The sequence below is a fragment of the Thamnophis elegans genome, chromosome 1 (genome assembly GCF_009769535.1).
Source record: "Thamnophis elegans isolate rThaEle1 chromosome 1, rThaEle1.pri, whole genome shotgun sequence".
NCBI lineage: Eukaryota > Metazoa > Chordata > Lepidosauria > Squamata > Colubridae > Thamnophis > Thamnophis elegans.
In genome coordinates, this window is record NC_045541.1 from 36,667,679 (window position 1) to 36,692,234 (window position 24,556).

General features: G+C 41.2%; 1 protein-coding gene across 6 annotated transcripts in view; it reads right to left on the minus strand.

The window, feature by feature from the left end:
• The window catches only part of FMNL2 (formin like 2), a 226,486-nt gene that overhangs the window by 61,179 nt on the left and 140,751 nt on the right, over nucleotides 1-24,556 (minus strand). For all 6 annotated transcript variants that reach the window (XM_032211397.1, XM_032211412.1, XM_032211419.1 and 3 more), the window contains exons 3-7: nucleotides 14,152-14,232; nucleotides 13,023-13,099; nucleotides 10,014-10,097; nucleotides 7,479-7,631; nucleotides 1,035-1,143 (exon numbers count right to left, since the gene is read on the minus strand). In XM_032211397.1, the coding sequence (XP_032067288.1) occupies nucleotides 1,035-1,143; nucleotides 7,479-7,631; nucleotides 10,014-10,097; nucleotides 13,023-13,099; nucleotides 14,152-14,232 (504 nt within the window). The remainder of the gene's footprint in view (nucleotides 1-1,034; nucleotides 1,144-7,478; nucleotides 7,632-10,013; nucleotides 10,098-13,022; nucleotides 13,100-14,151; nucleotides 14,233-24,556) is intronic.

Consider the following 24,556-nt stretch of genomic DNA (forward strand, 5'->3'; position numbering starts at 1 on the left):
ACAAGCAGCTTTCCCCGCTGTTGCCCTCATGACTGTGATAGAGATGGACAGTTGCTTCCTTCCTAACACCAAAAATAGCACTCTGATTGAGCACATCTACTCTGCTTCAACTGCAACAGAAGTGGGGTTTCCCCTCCCCCAACAACATTTCCGCTCTGAGGCCTGAAATAATGCATACAGGTATTCCTCACTTAAAAAAGCTTGTCCAGCAACTGTTTGAACTTACAATCCTGCTGTATCCCATAGTTATTTGATCAACATTGGGCGGCCATCTTTGCTGGCTTTCCACAAGCAAAGTCAAGGGAGAAGCTGGCAGAAGATTGCAAATGGTGACCATGTTAGCACCGTTTTAACGGCACAGGTTCACTTAACAACCGCAACTAGCTGTGCCAGAATTTCCAGCAGTAAGCAACTCAATCATATGAAATTGCACTTTATGGCCACATTTCATAGATGTGGAAATTCCGGTAGCAATTACCATCATTAACTGAGAATTACTTGTATACAGACAGTCCTCGGCTTACAACAGTTCATTTAGTGACTGTTCAAACTTACAACAGCAATGACATGATGGTTTTTCACACAGGACCATTGCAGCATCCCTATGGTCATATGATCAAAATTCAGACAGCTGGCAACTGACTCATATTTATGATGGTTGCAGTGTCTCAGAGTCACTGGATCCCCTTTTGCGACCTTCTGACAAGCAATGTCAATGGGGAAGCCAGATTCACTTAACAGCTGGGTTAGTAACTTAATCACTGCAGTGATTCACTTAACAACTGTGTCAAGAAAGGTCGCAAAATGGGGAAAACTCACTTCCAAAATGTCTCACTTAGCAACAGAAATTTTGGGCTGAATTGTAGTTATTAGTCAAGGATTATCTGTATATATTTTTTCACGTGTCATAGAAATTTCTATTTTTAATTTTAAAAAATCTTAAAGAAGGGTTTTTTCTCCCCTTGACTAAGAAACCTCATTATGGCCATGTTTCAGAATCTTCACCCACCAAAGAATTTCTAAAATTCAGCTACCTGATAATTCATGATGGCACGCAAACACATGATGCAGACATGAACATCATCCTTTTTACTCACTAATCTTGAATTTTTAAGAGTTCTTCTGCTGGGTAAGGTGTTATACCTATAAAAAAAATTATTAGGTCAGCCCCTGGTTTTTAATCAAAAATTTTTTAAAAACCACCAGATTTTTTTAAAGCTCTATAATCATCTAGGAACTTCTGCAAATAACCTCCTAATTAAGGACAATGCTGATAATCCATCTTCATAATAACCAATAGTGTTAATTACATTCTTCTTCCATCAACTTTCAATTGCTGAAAAAATGCATTCTTCAGCAAAGTGAATTTTCTATGAGATGACACAGCAGTGGAAGATCTTTTTCAATAATCATAACTGCAATATATTATTTTATTATAGGTGAAGAATTCGAAGGGCTTTGAGATTACCACTGAGGTGCTAGAATACATTGATTCCTGGTTTTCTATTTCCGTGGAAGTCTTGCCCTCTACTACTTTTTTGAGATTAAGGAAAGAGATTTCTTTGCAAAAAGGAAATTGAGTTCAGAAAGGCATGAACTTATTGCCTTTTACTTTACTTTTAACATGGGGTCTGTCAAATCTTGGCATTCTGTCAATGTGTACTATCTGCATAATTAATCACTATTGTGCTGCGTAATATCCATCAAAGCCACATGTTTGTTCAGAGTACCTTTATCTGTCAGTCTCTTAAGAATCACACATCCTTCAACTATATACAGCTGAACAAGCCAGAATTGTTTTACTATTACTTGCTGTTTTTAATTGGTTATTTAGCCTTCTTGAGCCACATGGGTGGCCAAATAAACCGAAATAAATAAGCAAAAAAATAAGCAAATAAAACACTTATTGAAAATATTTTACTGATCTACTCCATAATACAGTCAACCCTATCTGGTCTCAAAAAAGATAAGCAAAGTCAGTATTTGGAAGACAGATCACTAAGAAAAGTAGACAAGGAAGTTGAAAAAAACTTTCTGGAAAAAGACTGTATCTATCCACATTTGCGCTGTCCACTAAGACGTTAAGAGTTGAATCGACAAAAATAACTTCCTACATAAAAAATAAATCGGATTCAGAATTGAACTCTAACTGGAAACCATTCTTGCAGGGGTGAAATGCTCTGAAGTCTGCTACCAGTTTGCTTCACATGCATAAGTGTGCTTTGCGCACATGCGCACTGCGTCGCTAAGAAGCCTTTTCTGAGTCTACAAAGGTAACTAGAACAGCGGCAGGGGGAAACAGCTGTGCCGCACGATTTACATTAGCTAGAAAGCAGAATTTCCTGCTTTCTAGCGAATATAAATCACACAGCACAGCTGATTGTCACACAGCTGATCGTCAGAATTTTTTCTGACGATCAGCTGTGCCGTCCAATTTCTAGCAAATTAAAGCACATGGCACAGCTGATTGTCGCACATCTGGCTACTGCTTTACCTGAACCAGTAGCCTTTTTTACCCCTGCATTCTTAGTTCCTAATATTATAGAGAGAGAGTTATGCCCCAAATCAAACTTTTCAGTTTCTTATCTACAGAATTACCTACTGCACCTATTGATCTAATTTGCTGCTTACTGTTTATATGTTTGTTAGTAATTTATACTCCACTAACCAAATCAGTTCAGTTTAAAATTTAATGGGGATAGCTACTGTTATCTTCTGTTTTCTTAATTTCTGCATCTTTTTAGTATCTTCAGTGTTTTTTCATTTATTTCTACTCCTGACATATTAAATAGAAGGTAATTTTAAAAAGGAGAGGGGGAAAATCAGGAATTGAGAGAAATGTTTACTACTGCTGTGTCCATGACTCAAAAGGTTGTTTTTAATCCTCTCCACATAATCCATGTTCCCATAACACACATAAGGCCATGTCCCTCATGATGAAACTATTAGAGCAGATATTTCAGTCTCTTAAAAGTTGTATTTTAAATACATAATCCTAGGCAAGATTCAGAAAATGTTTCAAAGCACGTATTCTGTTCTATTCTAACTGCAGTTTCTTGAGGAGGAATCCATTCCCAGAGATTCCAAAGTAGTGCGGGCTGGGGAATTCTGGGAGTTGAAGTCCACACATTTGGAAGTGGCCAAATCTGAAAAACACTGGGTTAGAAGCTTAACTTCATGCATGGGCTGCACTGCCCTCTCCTTCAGGCAGCCCTTTGGGTCTGTGCCTAACTCACCAATGGGTTCCATCTGCTAATTGATTTCCCATTCATGGAAAACACACTTTGTGTGTGAGAGAGAGCACTGGCAAAGCAACCTCTGACCTAATTCTAGCACAATGGAGTCATTACCTTCCAAGCCAATAGAAAAATAATACTTCTATTAGCACGTTTATCTTCAGTGTCAAACAATGAGGTCCTATTCAACCTTGCCAAACAAAAGCTAATCATTCTAAAATGGGTTTAAGCTTTCATATTTCACACTGAAGATAAATATTAGCCCTTATACTAACTCATTTTGTAATGTAGTTCAGATGACCAGGAAGCAAGCCTTACAAAAGATTACGAAGCCAAGATGTATTGAAATGGGTAGAACGAGCAATGTCTCAACATTAAGACCGAAATCTTTAGAATAAGGAGAATACTAATGAATACATAGAATGATCCCAATCCTGCAAATTTCTATTGGCAACCAGTATCGTGCAATCTCAAAAATCAGCCCAAATATCAGAGCCTTTGGGCTCAAAGGATCTGCTTGTAAGTATTTTATATCCTAGCCTTTCCAACTCAGCGGTTGCCATAATCCAGCAGATGACAAGACAGTTCATGTCCTTTACACTTGGTTGAACACCAAATTTTAAAAAAATGCAGCAAAACTAATTTCAAAGCCCACTTTCAGAACTGTTTGGAGAACTGCAATTGACACGGGCATTGGAATTACCCCTGCAGTTTTACAGCAAGACTCACTGTTTCCCTCAAATGACATCGCTGCCTGCAATGCTAATATAAAAAAGAAAAAAAATCAGGGCACTGTGTGTTAGCTGTGAGTTAAATTTGCAGTAAATAGAAACTGCAAGCAATTGGGATCTCCTTTTGGTCTAAAATAAATGAGACTGTATTCTCTTCACTGAACATCCATTAAAGTGAGAAAAACACATCCTGGGGAATCTTATACATGAGGTACACAAATAGGCTGTGCATCTTAGAACAAACATGCATGCATGTATTTTAAATAATCAACGATTTTAATCAATTGCCCTATCTACATGCTGCTTTAAATGGAACCAGGAACAATTAAAAATAGGAGCAACAATGTGTGTTTGCTTTCTTGAATTATTCTAAAGAAAAAAGGCCAGATAAAAGTAGATACAGTGGGACCTCGGGTACCGACCGTAATCCGTTCCAGCACTTTGGTCGGCACCTGATTTGGTTGTGACCAGAAGCAAGACAAACTGCGCATGCGCATGCACAAAAAAATGGCGCGGAAGGGGAAATCACTGTGGCAGGGGAAATTGCCACAGCTGTGTTTATTTGGCACCTGAGGTGCGTGACATGAGTAAAACATTTAGCAGATTTTTCGGTCAGCACTGGAATTGTTCATGGTCTGAGCTGTTTGGGACCTAAGGTCCCACTGTCGGTAGATACCATGGGTGGGTGGATGGATGGATGGATACAGTAGATAGACAGACAGACCGGCAGATGGGTGGGTAGGTGGATGGATAGATGGATAGAGTGGATAGACAGACAGACAGACAAAAATAAATAAATTTGAATGTAAAAACAAAAAATAGAACTCTGCTAGACTGTAAGCTGAAGCAAAGCCAGAGGCAGCTAGGTGAAGAGTAACTCTGGAGGCACTTCAAGTTGTACAGGACAATGAATTATTTGGATGGCATTTGGCTTGGATAAGTGTGATGGAGAAAAGAATTCTAATGGGATGGGCCTTCTTAAATAAATAGATAAATAAATATGACATGAGAAAAAAGAAAAAACAGTGAACATAAGAAAGAATGAGAAAGTAATAGAAAATGAAACTAATTTTAAAGCTAGATAATGTTTTCAGAAAGAAGATACAGGGAAACCAAGACCACAAAGAATGAATTTAGACACTGTGTAGTCTGCATCTATATTTTGCTTTTCAGCAACAAATGCAGATTCACAAATATTGAAAACATGTGTTGGCCATACAACTGATTTATTGCTTTTAAAAAATATTTTGTAAAAATGCAGCACTCCAAAACGGCTAGTACTGTTCAAGTAGATTTCCTAAAAATTATTAAATATTCTAATAGGTAGTTTAACTCCGCAGAGAAAACTGTTCAAATGATTTAGCCAATCAGAAATGTTAAGCTATATTTAAATAATGCCACCTTCTTTTCCATATTCTTCACTCAAATATATAGCTAGTAGCTTAACTATCTTTTGCACCTTCATTTTAAATGAACACCCTTCTTGCAAATTATTCCTCTGTAAGACATCGGCTTTAAGCCCTTTGATATATCCTGACCATCTGTGGTTTACATGTGGAGAAAAATATCTGAGTTATTTTATTTTTATTATGCTATTACACATTCTCATTTTCTCTAAGAAGTTTGTAAAATACAGGTGGGAACAGTGAACTTAAAATGATGTAACATTTAATACTTACAACCTTATATGTGTGTGTATGCATGTAAGTGTGCATGCACACATACTCATGCACCAGAGATGGTATTCTGCCGGTTCGCCCCAGTTCAGGCGAACCTGTAGCGGTGGAAAGGGAGGATCCGCCCACCCGCCCAGATGTCATCACGGATGCTCTGTGTATGCACAGAAGCGCCGTGCGTGAGCAAAGCTCACGCGCACTCCCAGTTCCGAACTGGTAGCAAAGATAAGAGGAAGCCATTACTGGCATGCACACATCTTTATGTCAATGTTGACTCCTGGCAGCTGCCTGGACACCTCCCTTCAGTTTACTTGGCAAGATTTTTTGGAATTGGTTTCCATGGCCTGCTTCCTAAGGCTGAGAGAGGGGGATTCACCCAAAGTCGCCTGGATGGCTTTGTGCCTATGATGGGACTAGAGTCTCACAATGTCCTGGTTTCTAACCTGATGCCTTAACCTGGGTCCCACCTACACACCATACATATTTGAAAAGCAATGCCTCCACTGAATTTAAAAAAATTGCTGAGCTTGGGTATCAAGTTCCAAATCAACCTTGAAAAGTTGCCACCACTATTACTAATGAGAAGCAGTTGTTTGTGTAGATCAGCATCTTCACCCTGTTTTGACTGCATGTAAATATGCCCACAATGTCGGGAAGTGCTTCCAAGCAAACATGCACATATTGATAAACAGGATAGGCCACAATTAGCACAATGACCTTTCACATGAGTCAAGCAAAGCTCAGGTTAGCTGCAGGACCACGCTCACAAGAATTTGATAAATGCATTACCAAAAGAGTGCTATAAATACAATTGGGGCATAATACAGCAGCAAACCTGTTGGCGGGAAACAGCCACTTCTTACATATAACACTGGTGCTTTTATACAGTAATTCACCAAGAATCCATGGAGCTGAAGGCATGAATGTTACATAATACATGGGTTTTTTAAAATGATCTAATAAGAACTGGAAGTGGTGTGACTGGTGACATCGTGAATCATTGAAAGAGAGGGTGAAGCCAAAGCCTAACAGCCAGACCCTGGCTATTGTGGGAGCCACAAAAGGATTGCTGTGAGAGTTGACAGGCTAAGAGTTACCTACCCCTTCCTTTCAGGAACAATAAAATATTGCTAAAATACAGTAAAATACTGATCAAGAATTACTACCTTATATGATAGCTATAGGACTATGAATAGCAGGGAACAAATCGAACCCTTGAAGATGATCTCAATCTTAGTGAAATTCCTATACGCAAAATTATTGAATCGTATGTTTCTTCTCTAGCATCGAAGCTGCATAAGCACTTATATCAGACTAATTCTTAAGGAGACCATAATAAACCCATGCATGGGTTTGTGTTCAGAATCGCAGACTTAAAATATATTTAAGTCACAGAAATATATTTAAGTCACAGAACCATGGACTGTGCTCCCCTCTCCCCCAAAATCAAGCATATTTCTATGAGGAGCCTGTGAGGTGCAATAGTTAAAGCACCTGGTTAGAAACTGGAAGACCGTGAGTTCTAGTTCCTTCTTAGGCAAAAAGCCAACCTGGTGACCTTAAGCCAGTCACTCTGTATCAGGCAGGCAAGGGGAAATTCTCTGGCTACCTAATCTACTAAGATTGTTGTGGTGTAAAGGTGAAGAACTTCTTGCAGGTGGGGAGCATTTTGATTGGTTTGGCAACAGTTTCCACTGACCAGTGATATCAAGACATCAACAAGATGGGAAGCACTAAAGTTGGCGTAAAGTTACTGTAAAGGCTTGAAAAACCTATTTCCTAAGTTCCACAAACCACAAGAACAGCCCAAAATCAATTTTATTTCTTCATCTTACCTTAGAGTAGAATGCCTGCTGGAACAGGAAATACTATTGCCAATTGGAGAAGGTAGGTTACTTCCTCGATGGAGATCTTCAATGGATCTACTCCATGGTTTATTTTTGTCCACTGAATTTTCCATATTATTTTCCAAGCTTTCAAAGTCAAATCTGAAAAGAAATAAACACTTCAAATGCCAATGAGAAGGATGAGGCTGCTCCCCCCCCCCCCCCGGCCTCTGCTGCAGAACTCAGAAATGTCCCAATAGATTACAACAATAAAGTGGTAGAGAACCATGTAAATGCATTTTCCTTTGGGCTGAAACTCAGTGCTGGTTTCACAATAAAATTGGATCTTGAAATGGAGGGAATAAAAGGCTGCCGCAAGGAAAGGAGGAATAAGTCACACAGCTTTACAGAGACTCTACCTAATTTCAATTTTGCTTAAATTCTTGGAAGACAAAACAACCTTTCCGTACTATAGCATAGATGAAATGTCAAGAATGCATTTTGTTTTAAAGATAAATAAACGCATTCTAATTACTTTCAACTGTCAACATGCAATGGAAATATTTCTTCCAATATGTTGGCCAAGGCGAAATTCCAAACATATGTAATACATTACTGTAATCATGACTGTAATCTTCCTTCCATGTCTGTATCTCCCCTTCCCCGATTTTATGTGAGCCGCCCTGAGTCCCCTCAGGGAAAAGGGCGGCCTACAAATATTAATAAAAAAAAAAAATCTCATAAAATCTTTGTTTGGCTTATTTCTCAAACCTTGTCTAATGTACTGCTGGTTGAAAGGAGAATTATGCCATTCTCTTCCACAGACTTTGAGGTTATCTCTCAAACTTAGTATGTGAGGAAGAATGGACAGTAAGAAAAGCTGCTTGCTTTTATCTGAGTGGCCAGTTCACACAGAACTCTACGTCATAATATAGTTTGTTGGTTTTTCATTGGATGTGACCTGCAAAAGTCACCTGCATGATTTGTAAACTATGGCTTCCTTCTGCAGACAGATTCACACATCCCATCAAACAATCCCAAACATTCCACATTATTGTTTAGCTTTATACGTGAATGCAGCTTTTGTTTTTAAAGTCAGTTGTTTTTCTGCCATGTGCCATTCTTCTTACCTTGTTTACTCTTTTAGCAGAGTTTAGGTCCTTTCTTATGCAGCAGTAGAAGACCTTTTTTTAGGTCTCCACCCTAAAAATAACTTTATACTTTTTTTGAATCTTGGAACGTTTTGATCATGATCGAGAAGACATTCAAGTGAAACAGGAGCTTCTCATTCTGCATGTGCTCCTTCCCTTCACTGCAGGGAAGGAAATGGGGCTCTGAAGCCACCTTCTATCAATACGGCTTCATTCTAAAGTCCAAGTCACTTTCCATCAATGGGATGGCAAAGCAGAGAGATTTCCTATGGGGAGCTTATGGGCAGTCTTCCTGCTTCTTCTCATTGGTTCTCCAGAGGACTAATTCAAGTATTAAGAAAAAGCAGGCAAATGGCTAAAGAAGCATGACCCTTGTGAGCTTCTCTTTCTGTTGTAGCACTCAACATAGAAATTACCAGTTTTGTCCACATTAACACCTGGACTAACAAAGGCTGAGCACCAAAGAATTGAGGCCTTTGAACTATGGTGCTGGAGAAGACTCCTGAGAGTCCCTTGGACTGCAAAGCAATCAAACCGGTCAGTCCCAGAGGAGATCAACCCTGACTGCTCTTTAGAAGGCCAGATCCTGAAGATGAAACTCAAGTACTTTGGCCACCTAATGAGAATGAAGAGTCTAATGTTGGGAAAGATTGAGGGCAAAAGAAGAAGGGGACAATAGAGAATGAGGTTTCTGGATGGAGTCACTGAAGCAGTCGGCATGAGCTTAAATGGACTCCAGAGGACGGTAGAGGACAGGAAGCCTGGAGGAATGTTGTCCATGGAGTCGCGATGGGTCGGATATGACTTTGCAACTAACAACCTGGACCTCAATACAACAAGATATGAAATCTCCTTCTGCAAATTGGAGCAGATGAACATTGGCCCAGTTGTAGGTCATACACTTTGTAACCAGAAAATCCTTACATTTTATTCTTGGCATCTTCAGTTAAAGGGAACTCAGAAAGGAGAAGATGAACTTCAGGAAACTTAACGGAAGTCACTTGGAATAAGACACCTTCCTGTATACCTCATCAGCAAACCACCTGTGCTCTTGTTTTTTTCTATTGTTGCATGTGCATTTGAGTTGACTTTCAATGCACATCTGAAGACTTGGCTATGGGCACAGTAGATCTCAGCACATAATAACCATTTATCATGCTTCCCAATGTTTCCAGAACCGACACTACCATTTATTGTCCCTGAAGTGAGCAGCGCAATTGGCATAACAGAGAACAGAGACTTTATGACATCCATCTTAGGAAGACAGACGTATAATTATTTGAATAACAGGGTTTTATACCAACTGTGTTCACTGTTTACTGAAACAGGATGCACTAATAATATCTTTCTCCTTCTGCCCAGATTGTGAGCGTGTGGATCATATTATACTTACGTGACTGCATACTGTGCAAAAGACAAATACTCCACCAAAACATCTAGGCCTTTGTTGTCTTCATTCAAAAATTCCCTGACCCACCTGGAAAAACAATCATCAAAAGAGTTCATCGTATTTATATCTGTACATAAACCAAATATTACAGGATCCAAAAAGGTATTCATTTCTTATTCAGAAATTTCTGAAAGATAAAAGATTGAGAATCACATTTTCAGAACGAAATTCAGGGTTACCTTCAGTGTGACTGTTTCATGCAGAGTTTGGAAATATTATTAGAGGTCATCAGCAAACTGGTTAATTATTATGATGAGTAATCTGCAATTAGATGCATTGTTTAAGACTGGTGAAAACTTAATAATTCTATCCAAGGACCTAAGAGTTATTAAGGTAGCACCTAAGGATATATATGGCAGCTCCAAGCAAGGTGGCATTTTATAAAATTAGGGTGTTCATTATTATGGCTCATCACACAGTCAATCAGATGTTCAAACTGAATTTGGCATTGTTATTTACCTATCAAGTCCTTCCTAAGGACCTGGGACAGGCAGATGTTGATGTTTGATAGTGTTAAAGGTATCATCATAGGATGTAAGATATTCTGAGTAAAGATGCCTGTTGCAACTGATTGATAGTGATTTTGTCAATGCCAATGATGTTCAAGTGGTACTTCAGTTATTTTGGGATTACACCCAAGGCGCCTATGATTATTGGTACTTTACTTCTTTTTGCCACAGTTGTTCTATTTCTATTTGCAACTCTCTGTATTTTTTATTATCTTCTCCAATTCTCTCTCTTCTATTCTGCTGTCTCCAGATACTGCATAGCCACTATCCAGACTTTTTTGTCACTGTTATCCACACTTGTTAAGTCTCGGGTATTATGTGGCATGTGGCTGTCTGTTTGAATTCTGAAGTACCAGAACATTTTAGCTTCTTCATTTTTTTCAATTTTTCATGCATCGAAGTAGCACATATAGATGGAACAAAGTAACTCAAGTAACGTACTCAATCAATTGAACTATACCAAAATAAAACCATACGCGGATTTTGTATTCCCAAGAGCATTTTTGCAGGGGGAATGGGACCCAAACTATAACAAATAAACCTCATTGTAGTCCGTTCTATCATTCAACTATTTAACAGAATCAAATTCTTAATATTTTATTTGGATTCCAACTGAATAATGCCAACTGGCTTTCAACTTGATGGTTAGCCTTTTGTGGATATAACAGATACACCAGAAGATTAGTGCTATACTTTATTGAGTAAGGGCTATAACAGAATATGGGGGCACAAGGGCTCAGCGATTAAAGACGCTGAGCTCATCAGCTGGAAAGTTGACAGCCTGGGTTCGAGACCCGAGCACAGTGTGACAGGGTGAATTCCCACTTCTGCCTCCTCCCCATCTAACAGTTGGGAATAGATTAATAGGTACCACTTCGGTGGGAAGATAACAGCATTCTGTGCACCTTTGGCATACATGACCATAGAAATTGTGTTCAGACAATATTGGATCCCTCGACTAAGAAACGGAGATGAGCACACACACACACCCAAGAGTCACACATGCCTGGACAGGGGAAACTTGTATGTTTATAATGGAAAGCTGCCAATCTGTGTTTATTCTCCCCTCCTTCTTATAATCAGGGAGGAGCCAAACTGAGGCTCTTCCTATTACTTCCCCATTACTCCAGGCTCAAAACATATTTTGGTGCAATTTGATTACTTGTAACAGTTTCTCAAAGTCATTTCCATGGCTCAATATACCAACATAACTAAATACCTACTTAAGATCTCCAAATAGTATTTGGTTTACCAATAAGGCAATCATGCCTTGAAAAGAAACCTTGCATATAGGATCAGAAAAAAACGCATTAGTCTTGAAGAAGAAACATATCTTGGACACAACACAGTCCCTCATTAAAGAAATAGTCCATGCTGCTTAGATCTTTTAATTGTACAAGTCACATAGCCATTTCTCATCGACTGACATACTGTGGTTTATGCAATGAAAAATCTATAAGTGAAACATGCACAAAGTTAATCTTGCTAATTCTTATTCACCATTCAAAGTATGAAATGCAAAAGCGAAACAAAAAATATAGAATGCTCTTCTGTCTTATTTTTAAAGGAAATCATGAAGAACATCATGACATACCTAAAATGTGAGAGTTTACTATGCACAGGAAGTTTCTATTTCTACTCTCCAGTTAGTTATGTGCAAAAGCACTGTAACATGCAATTACTTTGCTCAGCTAACAATTACATTTAAACCTTTTCCTAGTATGATGTCTAAATCCTAATGAATCTGGCAGGTGTAATCTCTAATAAGAAGTCACAGCTAATAATTGCCATCACATCACAATGCCTGGAGTTTTGAAAGAGTCAGCAGTTTGAAAATAAAAAGGGAAAGGAAAAAAGAAAGACTGACTGCTGTAAAGTATTTGGCTTAGCAAATACTGCTGAAATCTGGAATTTAATTGATGGCAAAACTGTTGCAATTATTGCTTACAGATTTCCCTGGCTTCTTATCTCCAAAATACTATCTAAATCTTCACTCACTGCCAATTATCTCTTGGAAATGTTGGCCTAGCATTGGTATTTCATGGTCAATTTAACTTCACTGAAAAGGTGGAAGGGGAGGAAGGATAAAGAACCACAACTTTTAAACAAAAGCAGTTTCTGAGATCTACTTAGGAGACGATAAAGTACAATTTGTTTTGAAGTAACCCTGCATTTTTCCTTAATTTTCCTTCCCCACAAGAAGCCTAATGCTTCTGTTAAAACTAAGTACATCCCTAAGCCACAGTGCCTTGGGGATGAACCTATTCTATTCAACAGATGTCACTTTTCAAGCAAAGGAACGCTAGAGCTTCTTTGAAGTCAATCTTGAGATTCTCATACAATCCCATGATTGACTTTAAAACATTGAATAATAACAGTGACAATAGTTTATGCCCCAAATCATTTCATCAAATACCATTGCTTTTTTTTAAAAAAAACTTACCCAATGTGATTAGTCCTTAAAGAAATTTCTAGTTCCCGTAAAACTTGTGTAGATTCTTGAACTCTTCTCCTAAATTTCTAGAATTTACAAGAAAGGGAAAAAAATCTTATATGATGTCTAAATTAATGAGGATGACAATTCTATAGCCCAACCCTTATAGATTTTTCTTCTTTCTATTATGAAATAAACCAAGTGCCCTTCAAGATATCAAGAACAGGATGTACAGTACGTTTTAAAAAAATGATAAACAGGACAACTCTTCTGAGTCTATGTTTTTAAAGCACAAACACATCCACTACCACACACAAATAATTTTATTTAATCAAATCTTCAAATAGTCTACACAAAAGATCTTTCATAGGTAACCATTTCCTCCATGATTTGTACACATACAATATGGTAATATTTCCTAGGATGATCTTCAGAGGGGGGGGGGAGAGGAACATAACAATCTGGACAGGATAATGACAGCAAACTAAATCTGGACGAAAACTCTTAGAATAGTTCATCAGTCTGCACCAGGATAGGCAACTTGCATCTTCATATTTCATTTTGTTTGTATCACCCAAAGCAGCTTCCACTGAATTTTAGTGACCCAGTTTCTTAAAACTGGCAGCAGGATTTCCCTGCTTGTTGTGAAGCAGGAAACACATGGAAAACATACAATGTAATTTCCAAATAAAATATCTTTTTTTTAAAAAAATAGTATAAATCCAGACTCTCAAAAACTCGAGAGGGGAAAAAAATGTAAATCCTCTGCAGACTTCTTCACTCTCCGCTTCTTTAAAAAAAAAATTTTGAATGTGGCTTATGGGTCACCCCAAATTTTGCCTAACTTTCATTTCTACGGTTACACTGGAGCTGTGCACTTGTTGACAAAGAATTATTATCCATAGAGCACCATTCCTGACAAGCCTTGAAAAAGAAGGTCCTCATACTAATCTCCAAAGACGAATGGAGATACTCTTAGCAAAGGGTCTGGAAAACAACCATAGCTTTCAAAATGTGCAAGAGCTTTCTTTTCCTCCTCATTTCTAGCAAATAGAGAAAGCTTTTCTGCTTGATGTGGCAAAAATGACTGTCCTTTAAGCAAGAGAACAAGAGAGAAAAAATCCCATCTCTTTCTTACCTTCCTAGTTACAGCTGGATCAAGATAACCTTTTAATTTCTGTATATATGTATGAGGTGGATTCTTGACTTGGAATCTTTCCTGTAAGTAAAAAAAAAAGTAATCATTAGCTGTTGTTTACCAAATATAGTAACTAATCTTTTATACATACACACACACACACACACACACATATATACATACATACAGCTGTGTATGTGTATGTTCCAGCATAACTCTGGAAAGCCTGGAGCAATTTCAACCAAACGTGGTACATAGGTGACTTATCCTCTGGAAACAAATACTGTGTGGGTAAGACATCCCTAACACCCCTTGGGGTGATTGTTAATATGCAGCATGTTGTGCCTTTAAATGGATTCTATTTTACTGCCGTAAAATGGCTTCTACTGTATAGCACAGTGACGTTGCCCTGGTAAAGGCGTCACAGTACTCCACAAGGGGGTTCCCTCTGCTAAGGGGGAAAATCCAACATTAGAAATTACTTTTGGTCCAGACATTTTCCCCCTATAAATAAATATCCAGGTAATGCTGGGTTATTGGCTAGTATCTATATAAAGAAGCATGCCTCACTGCTTTTGTTATTTCTTTGTTTAATTAATATTTTCTTTATTTGTGTATTAGAAGCAAAGGCCAAATACTTTACTTACATAAATTATATATTCTGTTAAAAGAGAAAAAGGATGAATATTATTGAGGCTATCAGACTGAACGTATGAGCACAGATCATGATACTACAGTTTTGAGTTTTATTATCCTAGAAGTTGTCTTGTTATCGTGGAAAGAAACTATTTTACATCAACTCCTTGATGGACATGCTGACCAAGAACTTGGGGGTGGGAAAGGTATTCCTTGATTTATAATCACAATGGAGCCCCAAAATTTCCATAGCTAAGCAGTACAGTTATTAAGTGTGTTTTGCCCCATTTTATAACTTTTCTGCCACAGTTGTTAAGCAAATCACTGCAGTTTTTAAGTGGATCATGTGGTCATTAAGTGAATCAGGCTCCCCCCACTGACTTTGCTTGTCAGACGCCAGCTGGTAAGGTAACAAATGGTGATCACATGACCTCAGGATAATGCAACTGTCATAAATATATGTCAGTTGCCAATCACCCAAATTCTGATCACATGACCGTGGGGATGCTGCAATGGAAACTGGTCCTGTCTTTTTTTCCCAGTGCCATTGTAACATTGAATGGTCATTAAATTCATGGCTGCAAGTCAGGGACTACATGTAGCCTAACACATGCGCAGTAAACCATGTTCACGAAGACTACATTCCACCAAACTTGATTTTTCATTCATTTATACAATTAATTGTTTATACCTTTATACAATTATAATTTTTTTTATTTCAAAGAGAATTTGCCCAACAAGTGCTCAAAATTAAGAAGAAGGTAGAGGATCTCCTTCTAAGATTCAGGAAATGGAGCAAAATCAGAACCTTTTAGTTGTCGCGGCAATCCCTCTGGAGCACTTCCCTCTTGGAAATTTTCCTCCCACCCTGGCCAACTCACTTCGGTTGACTCACTGAGGTCAACTCGCTATGGGACAATTTGCCACAGCCAATTCACTACAGGACAACTTGCCACGAGACAATTCAATGTGGCATTACTCAAGAGAGGGACAAGTGGAATTGCAGGTCACCCCAGCCTTGAGGACTTCAAATTTGGGAAGGTTCAAACGTAAAGTAAGACAAGATCCGCTGCAATTCGCTTGTCCTTCTCTTGAGTTATCCTGCTTTGAATTGCCCCATGGTGACATGGCCATGGTAAGTTGTCCTGTGGTGAATTGGCTGGTGCAAGTGGTCCTAGACTTCTTCGAAAAGGCTGTTGAAACAGAACTGTTCAGAAGAACCTTTGAGCATAACAATGGTGTCTGCAGAGGGCTTAATAACAACATCGAATTTTAAATTATTTCTTTCTTTGCATTTGTATTGTTTTTTTCATGTCTCCTGTCATTTTAGATTGTAAACTGAAGAGAGTCCTCAGGAGTGTGGCAATGTAGAAAAGTAGTAAACCAACTAACTATGGTCTACTGATTGTAATGTTAAAACTGAGGGACTTCTAATATTTTCCCTAGGCTCATTTTTTTTAAAGGTGGTTAATTTTCAAAACATGAGAAATCCACTTTCATTTCTTAGAAATCTGAGGTCCTTGCTCCTTTAAAATCTGTTAATTTTTAATAAATGTACATTGCGATAACAAGGCAATCTCATTCTCTGTCAATGAATGCCTCTTTCCAATATTGCTTTGTAGTTAAATACCTGGCAATTACAGCATAGAAAGTTGGGCGTTTCAATAAACTACATGAAAAGAGAAGATCATAAAAAGAAAGTGCCATTAAAGTGAAATAAAGAAGGTGGAAATATCTTCAATGATATAACTATTCAAAGTTCAAATGGTTAATCATTTATGTATACGGTTTCATTATGAAAACAAACCTTGCACCTACTCTATCTCAAATGATACAAATGTTGGAATGCACACAGCACTATAACTTTTACTTTCCTTTTCTGTCTTTAAAATCTATTCCGGGAAAACAGAAGGAGGTGCTTAATAGTTTTCTTCCTGAAAATAACCCAGCAGTATCTTTTCTGTGTTCTCAGAAGAAGAAAATTATCCTTCAAACGTGAATGTGGGAAAAGAGGAAACCTTTGCTGAATCCTTTTCCGCTCCAAATTGTTCCCTTCTGAAATACAGCTTGACTGCTCACAGTGTCATTTCTGTTTTGCTATCACAGAGCGGATGTATATATCTGAGATGACAATTCAGAGCAAGGATTTATCATTCACAAGCAGCTTATTTCTGCAGGAGAAGCAAGATTTACCTTATCTGTAAAAGGAGGAAGAGGAGCCCCAATTCTTCCACAAAACTATCATTTAAAGGCATCTTAGGAACTGGGGATGGCTGTTCAACTTGTTAAATCTCTTCCAAGCTGTGGAATTGCAATCAGCTGTGTTTGCTGAAGTCCCAGATCATTGACGGTGGGTCAAAAAAATAAGAAAATGCCTTCTTTGACTCTGCTGGCATCTCTCTCTCTCTCTCTCTTTTTCTCCCTCCCTCTCCCTCTCTCAAACAGAGAGAGAAAGAGAAAAAAATCATAAAAAAGTAATAAAAATTGAATTGAGTTGTTTAGATTTATTATTTAATAAATAAATGTTTTTATAATTGTAAATATTTTTTAAAATGCCTATCCAAGGCAGCTCTAGAAGCCTTAAAAATTTGAAGAATGCTCTTGGGTGGCCTTGCAGTCGCCAAAAAGAAAGGAAAAACACAGGCCATTCCCACACAATTTGGGGGGGGGGGGGGTCCAGAGACCATGTGAGAGCAAGACCCACCTGCAGAGTTTTCAGAAGGTAAAGAGGCCTGGCCTATCACTTGTTCTGTGACACGCACGTCATAGATTCTGCTTCACAAATCCTGCCCACAGGTAGCACACAGAGACATTTATTAGGACATGCAAGGTATTGCCCTGTCAGCTCCAGTGTGCATGCGCACGTTGGCCAGCTGACTTCAGCCTTCTTTTGAGGCCATTTTTCTCCTTACGGAGCCTTCAGGAGGCTTTCCTGAAGGCTCCGGAGATGAAAAACGGCTTTATGAGCAAACCGGAAATCCGTTCTCAAACTTCTGGTTCACCCGTAAGGCCAGGTTTTTCCACAGGCTTTAAGAAATCTCCTGAAGCCTCTGGAGGGCCTCTGGGGCCGGGGGAGGCTGTTCCCCCCCTCAGGCTCCTAGAAAGCCTCTGGAGCCTGGGGAAGGCAGAAAAAGTCTGCCAAATGCAGATGGTGGGGGGTGCATGTGCGCTGGGGTCGCATGCATAGCATTATGGGTGTGGCACGCCCGTGCACTACCCCCCTGCTCTCCCCCCACTTTTGGCAAACGAGCCAAAAAAGGTTAGGCATCACTGTCCTATTGGTCTGTAAGAGCAATATTTTAAAATCATCCTTAATGCTATAAAAGTTAAAGGTTCCCCTCACACATATGTGCTAGTCATTAGCAACTCTAGGGCACGGTGCTCATCTCTGTTTCAAAGTCGAAAAGCCAGTGCTGTCCGAAGACATCTCCATGGTCATGTGGCCGGCCTGACTACCGTATTTTCACCCATATAACCCGCCAACGCAAATAACCCGCCCATGCGAATAACCTGCAGGTTTTCAAGATCGTGTAAAATGTTTCCCATATACCCCGCCCACTTATATAACCCGCAACGAGTAAGCCATCGGCAAACATTACATTAGCGCTATTCCATCGGACCTACCCATTAAAACCAATCGGAGGAGAAAGCCTGGGCGAGCTGGGGAGGGGTTGGAGGAACTCAACTCAAGGGAGAGATCTTGAAATTCAATAGGAAAAAAAATGCTTGGGTTCGGGACGCCTTCATGAAAACCCCACCCCTGGCTATGGGCGAAGCGACCAGGAAGAAGCAGGAGGTGAGAGGAAGCCCGGATTCTGGAGCTCCTCGCCTTCTCTGAGCTTGGAAGTCCGGCAGGAAGGGAAGGGGAGGAGGCGGCGGCGCGGCTGTGGCTCCGTTTTCACACACACACACCCTCCCTTCTTCTGCTTTGCTCTGTGAAAGGGCTTCACTGCCGAAGCATTTTGGTTAAAAAAAACAAAACACAACACCGTCCCTTTCTCTCTCCAGTTAACAGGGCCAACCCAAGTGGTGCATTTTATCTGGGGGACGACACACACACACACACACACACACACGACACGTGCGGCAGGAGGAGTGGCGTCCTCCGCGCTCTCGGCTGCCACAAAAGCCACGCAATGAGGGAATCTCCTTTTGGGGGGGAGGTGTGAGACGCTGACAGAAAAAGGGCAAGCAGTGGCCGCGTGAGGTGGCCTTGAGAGCTCCAAACGACCTACCGTACTGGCTGGCGAGGTTAGTTCTCTAAAGGCCGTTGAAAGCTCCGGGGAAACCCCTTTTTCCGCCCTCGGAGCCCCCGGTGCTTCCTCAACCCCCCCCCCCACACTTTTTCCTCTTTGGTTCACCCCACCCCCACCCTCAAGGGCCCGGGACTCTGGGAAAGTGTGCAGCTGGGGGGCTGGGGAGGAGAGAGCGTCTACCGTTCCTCACGGGAGGCACTTCGAGCCCCGCCGTATCTGAGAGGCTCTTAGTCGTCGGTGTGGGAGAGGAGAGAAAGGTTAAAATGTTTTTGAAACATAAAAAGAATCCTTTGTGGGCAAACTTAAAGCTGCTGGGCTGCACGGGCTTGCTGTAAATTGAGGGCATGTTTTGCCTTTATTTATTTTGCCGCCTCCCCTTCCCTTTCTCGGAGGGGAACGCTCGGAGCAAAAGGGACCCCCGCCTCGTTAAAGCCGCATCCGACGCTTCACCTACAAACAATGCCGATTCTCCCGCGTCCTTCCTTCCCTCCCTTCAATGTACTCTTCCTATAAAGAGAAGGGAAGCGTGACAAGCTCTGGGCAGGAGATGGGCTCGCGTAGAGGTACCAGAAGTTTAACGGTTTCACCTAAGCCACAGCTCGTCCTCTCTTGGGACAGCCTTCCGCCGACATTAAAACGATGCGTGAACTTGCGAAAAACTCTGGCAGGCACGGAGGGGAGGGAGGGAGCGAAAAAAGAAGCCAGAAACGGATATTTTCTCCCTCTCGTGAAGGGGGGAGGATCTGGTGCTTTCCGGCTCAGGCTCCTTTTCTCCCTTTTCCTGCTTGGGTTTCGGGACTCCTTCGTGAAAACCCCGCCCCTGGCTATGGGCGAAGCGACCAGGAAGAAGCAGGAGGTGAGAGGAAGCCCGGATTCTGGAGCTCCTCGCCTTCTCTGGGCTTGGAAGTCCGGCAGGAAGGTAAGGGGAGGAGGCGGCGGCGCGGCTGTGGCTCTGTTTTCACACACACACACCCTCCCTTCTTCTGCTTTGCTCTGTGAAAGGGCTTCACTGCCAAAGCATTTTGGTTTTAAAAAAAAACAACACAACACCGTCCCTTTCTCTCTCCAGTTAACAGGGCCAACCCAAGTGGTGCATTTTATCTGGGGGACGACACACACACAAACACACACACGACACGTGCGGCAGGAGGAGCGGCGTCCTCCGCGCTCTCGGCTGCCACAAACGCCACGCAACGAGGGAATCTCCTTTTGGGGGGGGTGAGACGCTGACAGAAAAAGGGCAAGCAGTGGCCGCGTGAGGCGGCCTTGAGAGCTCCAAACGACCTACCGTACTCCGTTTTCACACACACACACCCTCCTTTCTTCTGCTTTGCTCTGTGAAAGGGCTTCACTGCCGAAGCATTTTGGTTTTTTTTAAAAAAAAACACCGTCCCTTTCTCTCTCCAGTTAACAGGGCCAACCCAAGCGGTGCATTTTATCTGGGAGATGACACACACACAGGAAAGTGTGCAGCTGGGGGGCTGGGGAGGAGAGAGCATCTACCGTTCCTCACGGGAGGCACTTCGAGCCCCGCCGTATCTGAGAGGCTCTTAGTCGCCGAGCGGTTTTGTTTTTTAAAGCCGAAGGGCTCGGGGCTGAGGGCAGAAGAAGGGCGACGGTCGTTAACGCCGTCCGCCTGAACCTCGCCGCATCCGGCTCTTTAACGAGGGGGTCCCTTTTGCTCCTAGCGTTTGCGAAACTGTGGCTCTGGGAACTATAAAAGGGGATAAACAAGTTTGGAGGCTCCATCGTCGCCTCTGCCGCTTCCTCGCTCTGAAGGGAGGGAAGGAAGGACGCAGGAGAATCGGGATCGTTTGTAGGTGAAGCGTCGGTGTGGGAGAGGAGAGAAAGGTTAAAATGTTTTTGAAACATAAAAAGAATCCTTTGTGGGCAAACTTAAAGCTGCTGGGCTGCACGGGCTTGCTGTAAATTGAGGGCATGTTTTGCCTTTATTTATTTTGCCGCCTCCCCTTCCCTTCCTCGGAGGGGAACGCTCGGAGCAAAAGGGACCCCTGTTAAAGCCGCATCCGATGCTTCACCTACAAACGATCCCGATTCTCCCGCGTCCTTCCTTCCCTCCCTTCAGAGCGAGGAAGCGGCAGAGGCGACGACGGAGCCTCCAAACTTGTTTATCCCCTTTTATAATTCCCAGAGCCACAGTTTCGCAAACGCTAGGAGCAAAAGGGACCCCCTCGTTAAAGAGCCGGATGCGGCGAGGTTCAGGCGGACGGCGTTAACGACCGTCACCCTTCTTCTGCCCTCAGCCCCGAGCCCTTCGGCTTTAAAAAACAAAACCGCTCAGCGACTAAGAGCCTCTCAGATACGGCGGGGCTCGAAGTGCCTCCCGTGAGGAACGGTAGATGCTCTCTCCTCCCCAGCCCCCCAGCTGCACACTTTCCTGTGTGTGTGTCATCTCCCAGATAAAATGCACCGCTTGGGTTGGCCCTGTTAACTGGAGAGAGAAAGGAACGGTGTTTTTTTTTAAAAAAAAACCAAAATGCTTCAGCAGTGAAGCCCTTTCACAGAGCAAAGCAGAAGAAAGGAGGGTGTGTGTGTGTGAAAACGGAGTACGGTAGGTTGTTTGGAGCTCTCAAGGCCGCCTCACGCGGCCACTGCTTGCCCTTTTTCTGTCTGCGTCTCACCCCCCCCCAAAAGGAGATTCCCTCGTTGCGTGGCGTTTGTGGCAGCCGAAAGCGCGGAGGACGCCGCTCCTCCTGCCGCACGTGTCGTGTGTGTGTGTGTGTGTGTGTGTGTGTCGTCCCCCAGATAAAATGCACCACTTGGGTTGGCCCTGTTAACTGGAGAGAGAAAGGGACGGTGTTGTGTTTTTTTTTTTTTTAAACCAAAATGCTTCGGCAGTGAAGCCCTTTCACAGAGCAAAGCAGAAGAAGGGAGGGTGTGTGTGTGTGAAAACAGAGCCACAGCTGCGCCGCCGCCTCCTCCCCTTCCCTTCCTGCCGGACTTCCAAGCTCAGAGAAGGCGAGGAGCTCCAGAATCCGGGCTTCCTCTCACCTCCTGCTTCTTCCTGGTCGCTTCGCCCATAGCCAGGGGTGGGGTTTTCACGAAGGCGTCCCGAAACCCAAGCAGGAAAAGGGAGAAAAGGAGCCCGAGCCGCCGAGCCAGCCCACTGCCGCGAGGAAAGTGGTCGTCCCAAGCTCTCCCTTTAGTTAATCGGTGTAAAATATTTTACGTATACCCCACCCACTTTTATACCCCACAGGGGGGCGCTGTGCATGTAAAAAACCGCATATAACCCGCGGGTTATATGGGTGAAAATACGGTAAACGCTGAAGGTGTGCAGAACGCTGCCATACAGACATACAAATTATTGTGGAGCTTCATTGGCTTAACCTATCTTAAACACCTACAAGTCGATGTTTAAGGAACTGAGGTATAATTTTTGGGAATATAAAGCTCACTAAATTCCAGAACATGCTTCTAAATAAATCGACATAGGATTGAATAATGAATTCTACGTTCAATTACTTAGCTCCTACTCAACAAACATATTGGTGATTATACTCATGAAAGCTTTAGAAAAGCTATAAACTTGAACGAACTCCTACAGTGCAATTTGCTTTCTTACCCCCAATGGATAAGGATTTCTAAAAGCATGTTTTCCTTGTTTTACCTTAATGCCATATTTATAAATTATAACCTGATTCCCAGCATTATATGCAGGTTTATACATTGGATTTTCTTCTGTACAATATTTTCAATGCCTGATTAACTTCCGTAGATTTACATTATATCACAATACTACACTATATTTAACAGATCCTGTTTTCTATGTCAATGAAGAATCTGGCATATTAACATGCTTATTTCTATTTATCTTAAAATTAACACTACACCTTCTGAATATGGATAACCATATGAAAAGGGAAACAGAATGCTCAATTACTTCCTTTAAAAAAATGAATCACAAATGACACAACTTTTAATACCTATTTTTGCTTGTTTCTCCTGGCTTAGAATTACGTTATCTTTATTGTTATGTGAAAATATCTATGCAAACATTTTAATGCAAATAATTTGCAGAATGTGGGCTGAATGAATCAAGATTGCAGTTTAGCATTAAGGCATGTGAACTAATTTGTGAGATATGTCAGTTTGCATCAAAATGTGACCATGTGAATCACTTACTAATGAATATTTATGCCATCATGAAGACAACTCTACTTTCTTTTTATTTCTCACAAGATGTATTTAATTATTTTCAAATGATTTACAGTGTGTGTGTGTGTGTGCGCGCGCACGCTTCTTAGGAAAAATAAAATAAAGTAAAGGCATAACACTTCCTGAGTATCAGATTTTTTGAATCAAAACCAGTATGTGGGAAATAAAGCTGGTTTCGTTCTACTCATATATAAAAGAACATGCTGAAAAATGGCATTTATTGTATATTTCATATATGTTCTTTCATCTCAATGGCTACATAACATGAAGAACACTTTCCTGATTAATAGCAACCAGGATTTGAATCAACAGCTTTAGAAGGGATAAATTTTTAAAAGCTCCTCATAAGAGAATCGGGGTGTACTATTAATAAAGGTCGCATTAAAGTCAATACTCAGAATGACTGCTCAGAATAACTTATATAGCCATGGGTTAAAGACAGTAGATAAAATATGTATGCAAGAAAGAAGAGACAGCATATCTGAGCAGATGGAAGTGATAAATGTTTGGAAAATCATGTTTATTTTAACTATTTCCTTTACTTTTTTTAATACGAGCTCTTCAGTTTGAAGGAAAAGTGTAACAAAAGAAACCACCCAACTGCATTGTGCTGAAACATGAAAACACTATGTTATTATTCCTAAAATCAACTGGGGAAGAAAACCTTGTGAGGTCTCTTGATCATCGTTGTCCTATGGTGATTGCTTGCATGCTTTAGATGTGAGCAGAATGGCAGTCTCTTGGATGCATCACACAACAGATTTCCTTTCCAGAGAAACTGGAGAGCTCTAACTTCCCATGAAGTTAGAATCTGTCCATGAACGTCCAAAGGTGCTTTTTGAAAAAGCACCTTTGGGACAACCATGACCTGGATCAGCGATCTCCAACCTTCGCAACATTAAGACATATATGGAACGAGCTCCCCGTAGAGATTCGTACCCTCTCCACCGTCCAGGCCTTCCGCACGGCCTTGAAGAACTGGCTCACCCGTCAGGCCTGGGGATAAGGACCATTACCCCGCCCGAATGTTGTATGCATGTTGCTTATTATTTTATTATGTGTTGTCGTCTTAGTGCTGTATTCCCCCCTTCCTGGTTTTCTGTGAGCCGCCCTGAGTCCCCTCAGGGAAAAGGGCGGCCTACAAATAAAATCAATTCAAAATTCAATTCAAATTCAATATAGACTTCAACTCCCAGAATTCCCCAGCCAACCAGCATGGTATCCAACCTGCAGCATGACTGGCTGAGGAATTCTGGGAGTTAAAGTGCTAAGTCTTAAAATTGCCAAGGATGGGGACCCTTGACCTGAATGACTGAGATTCTCCAGAGATACTG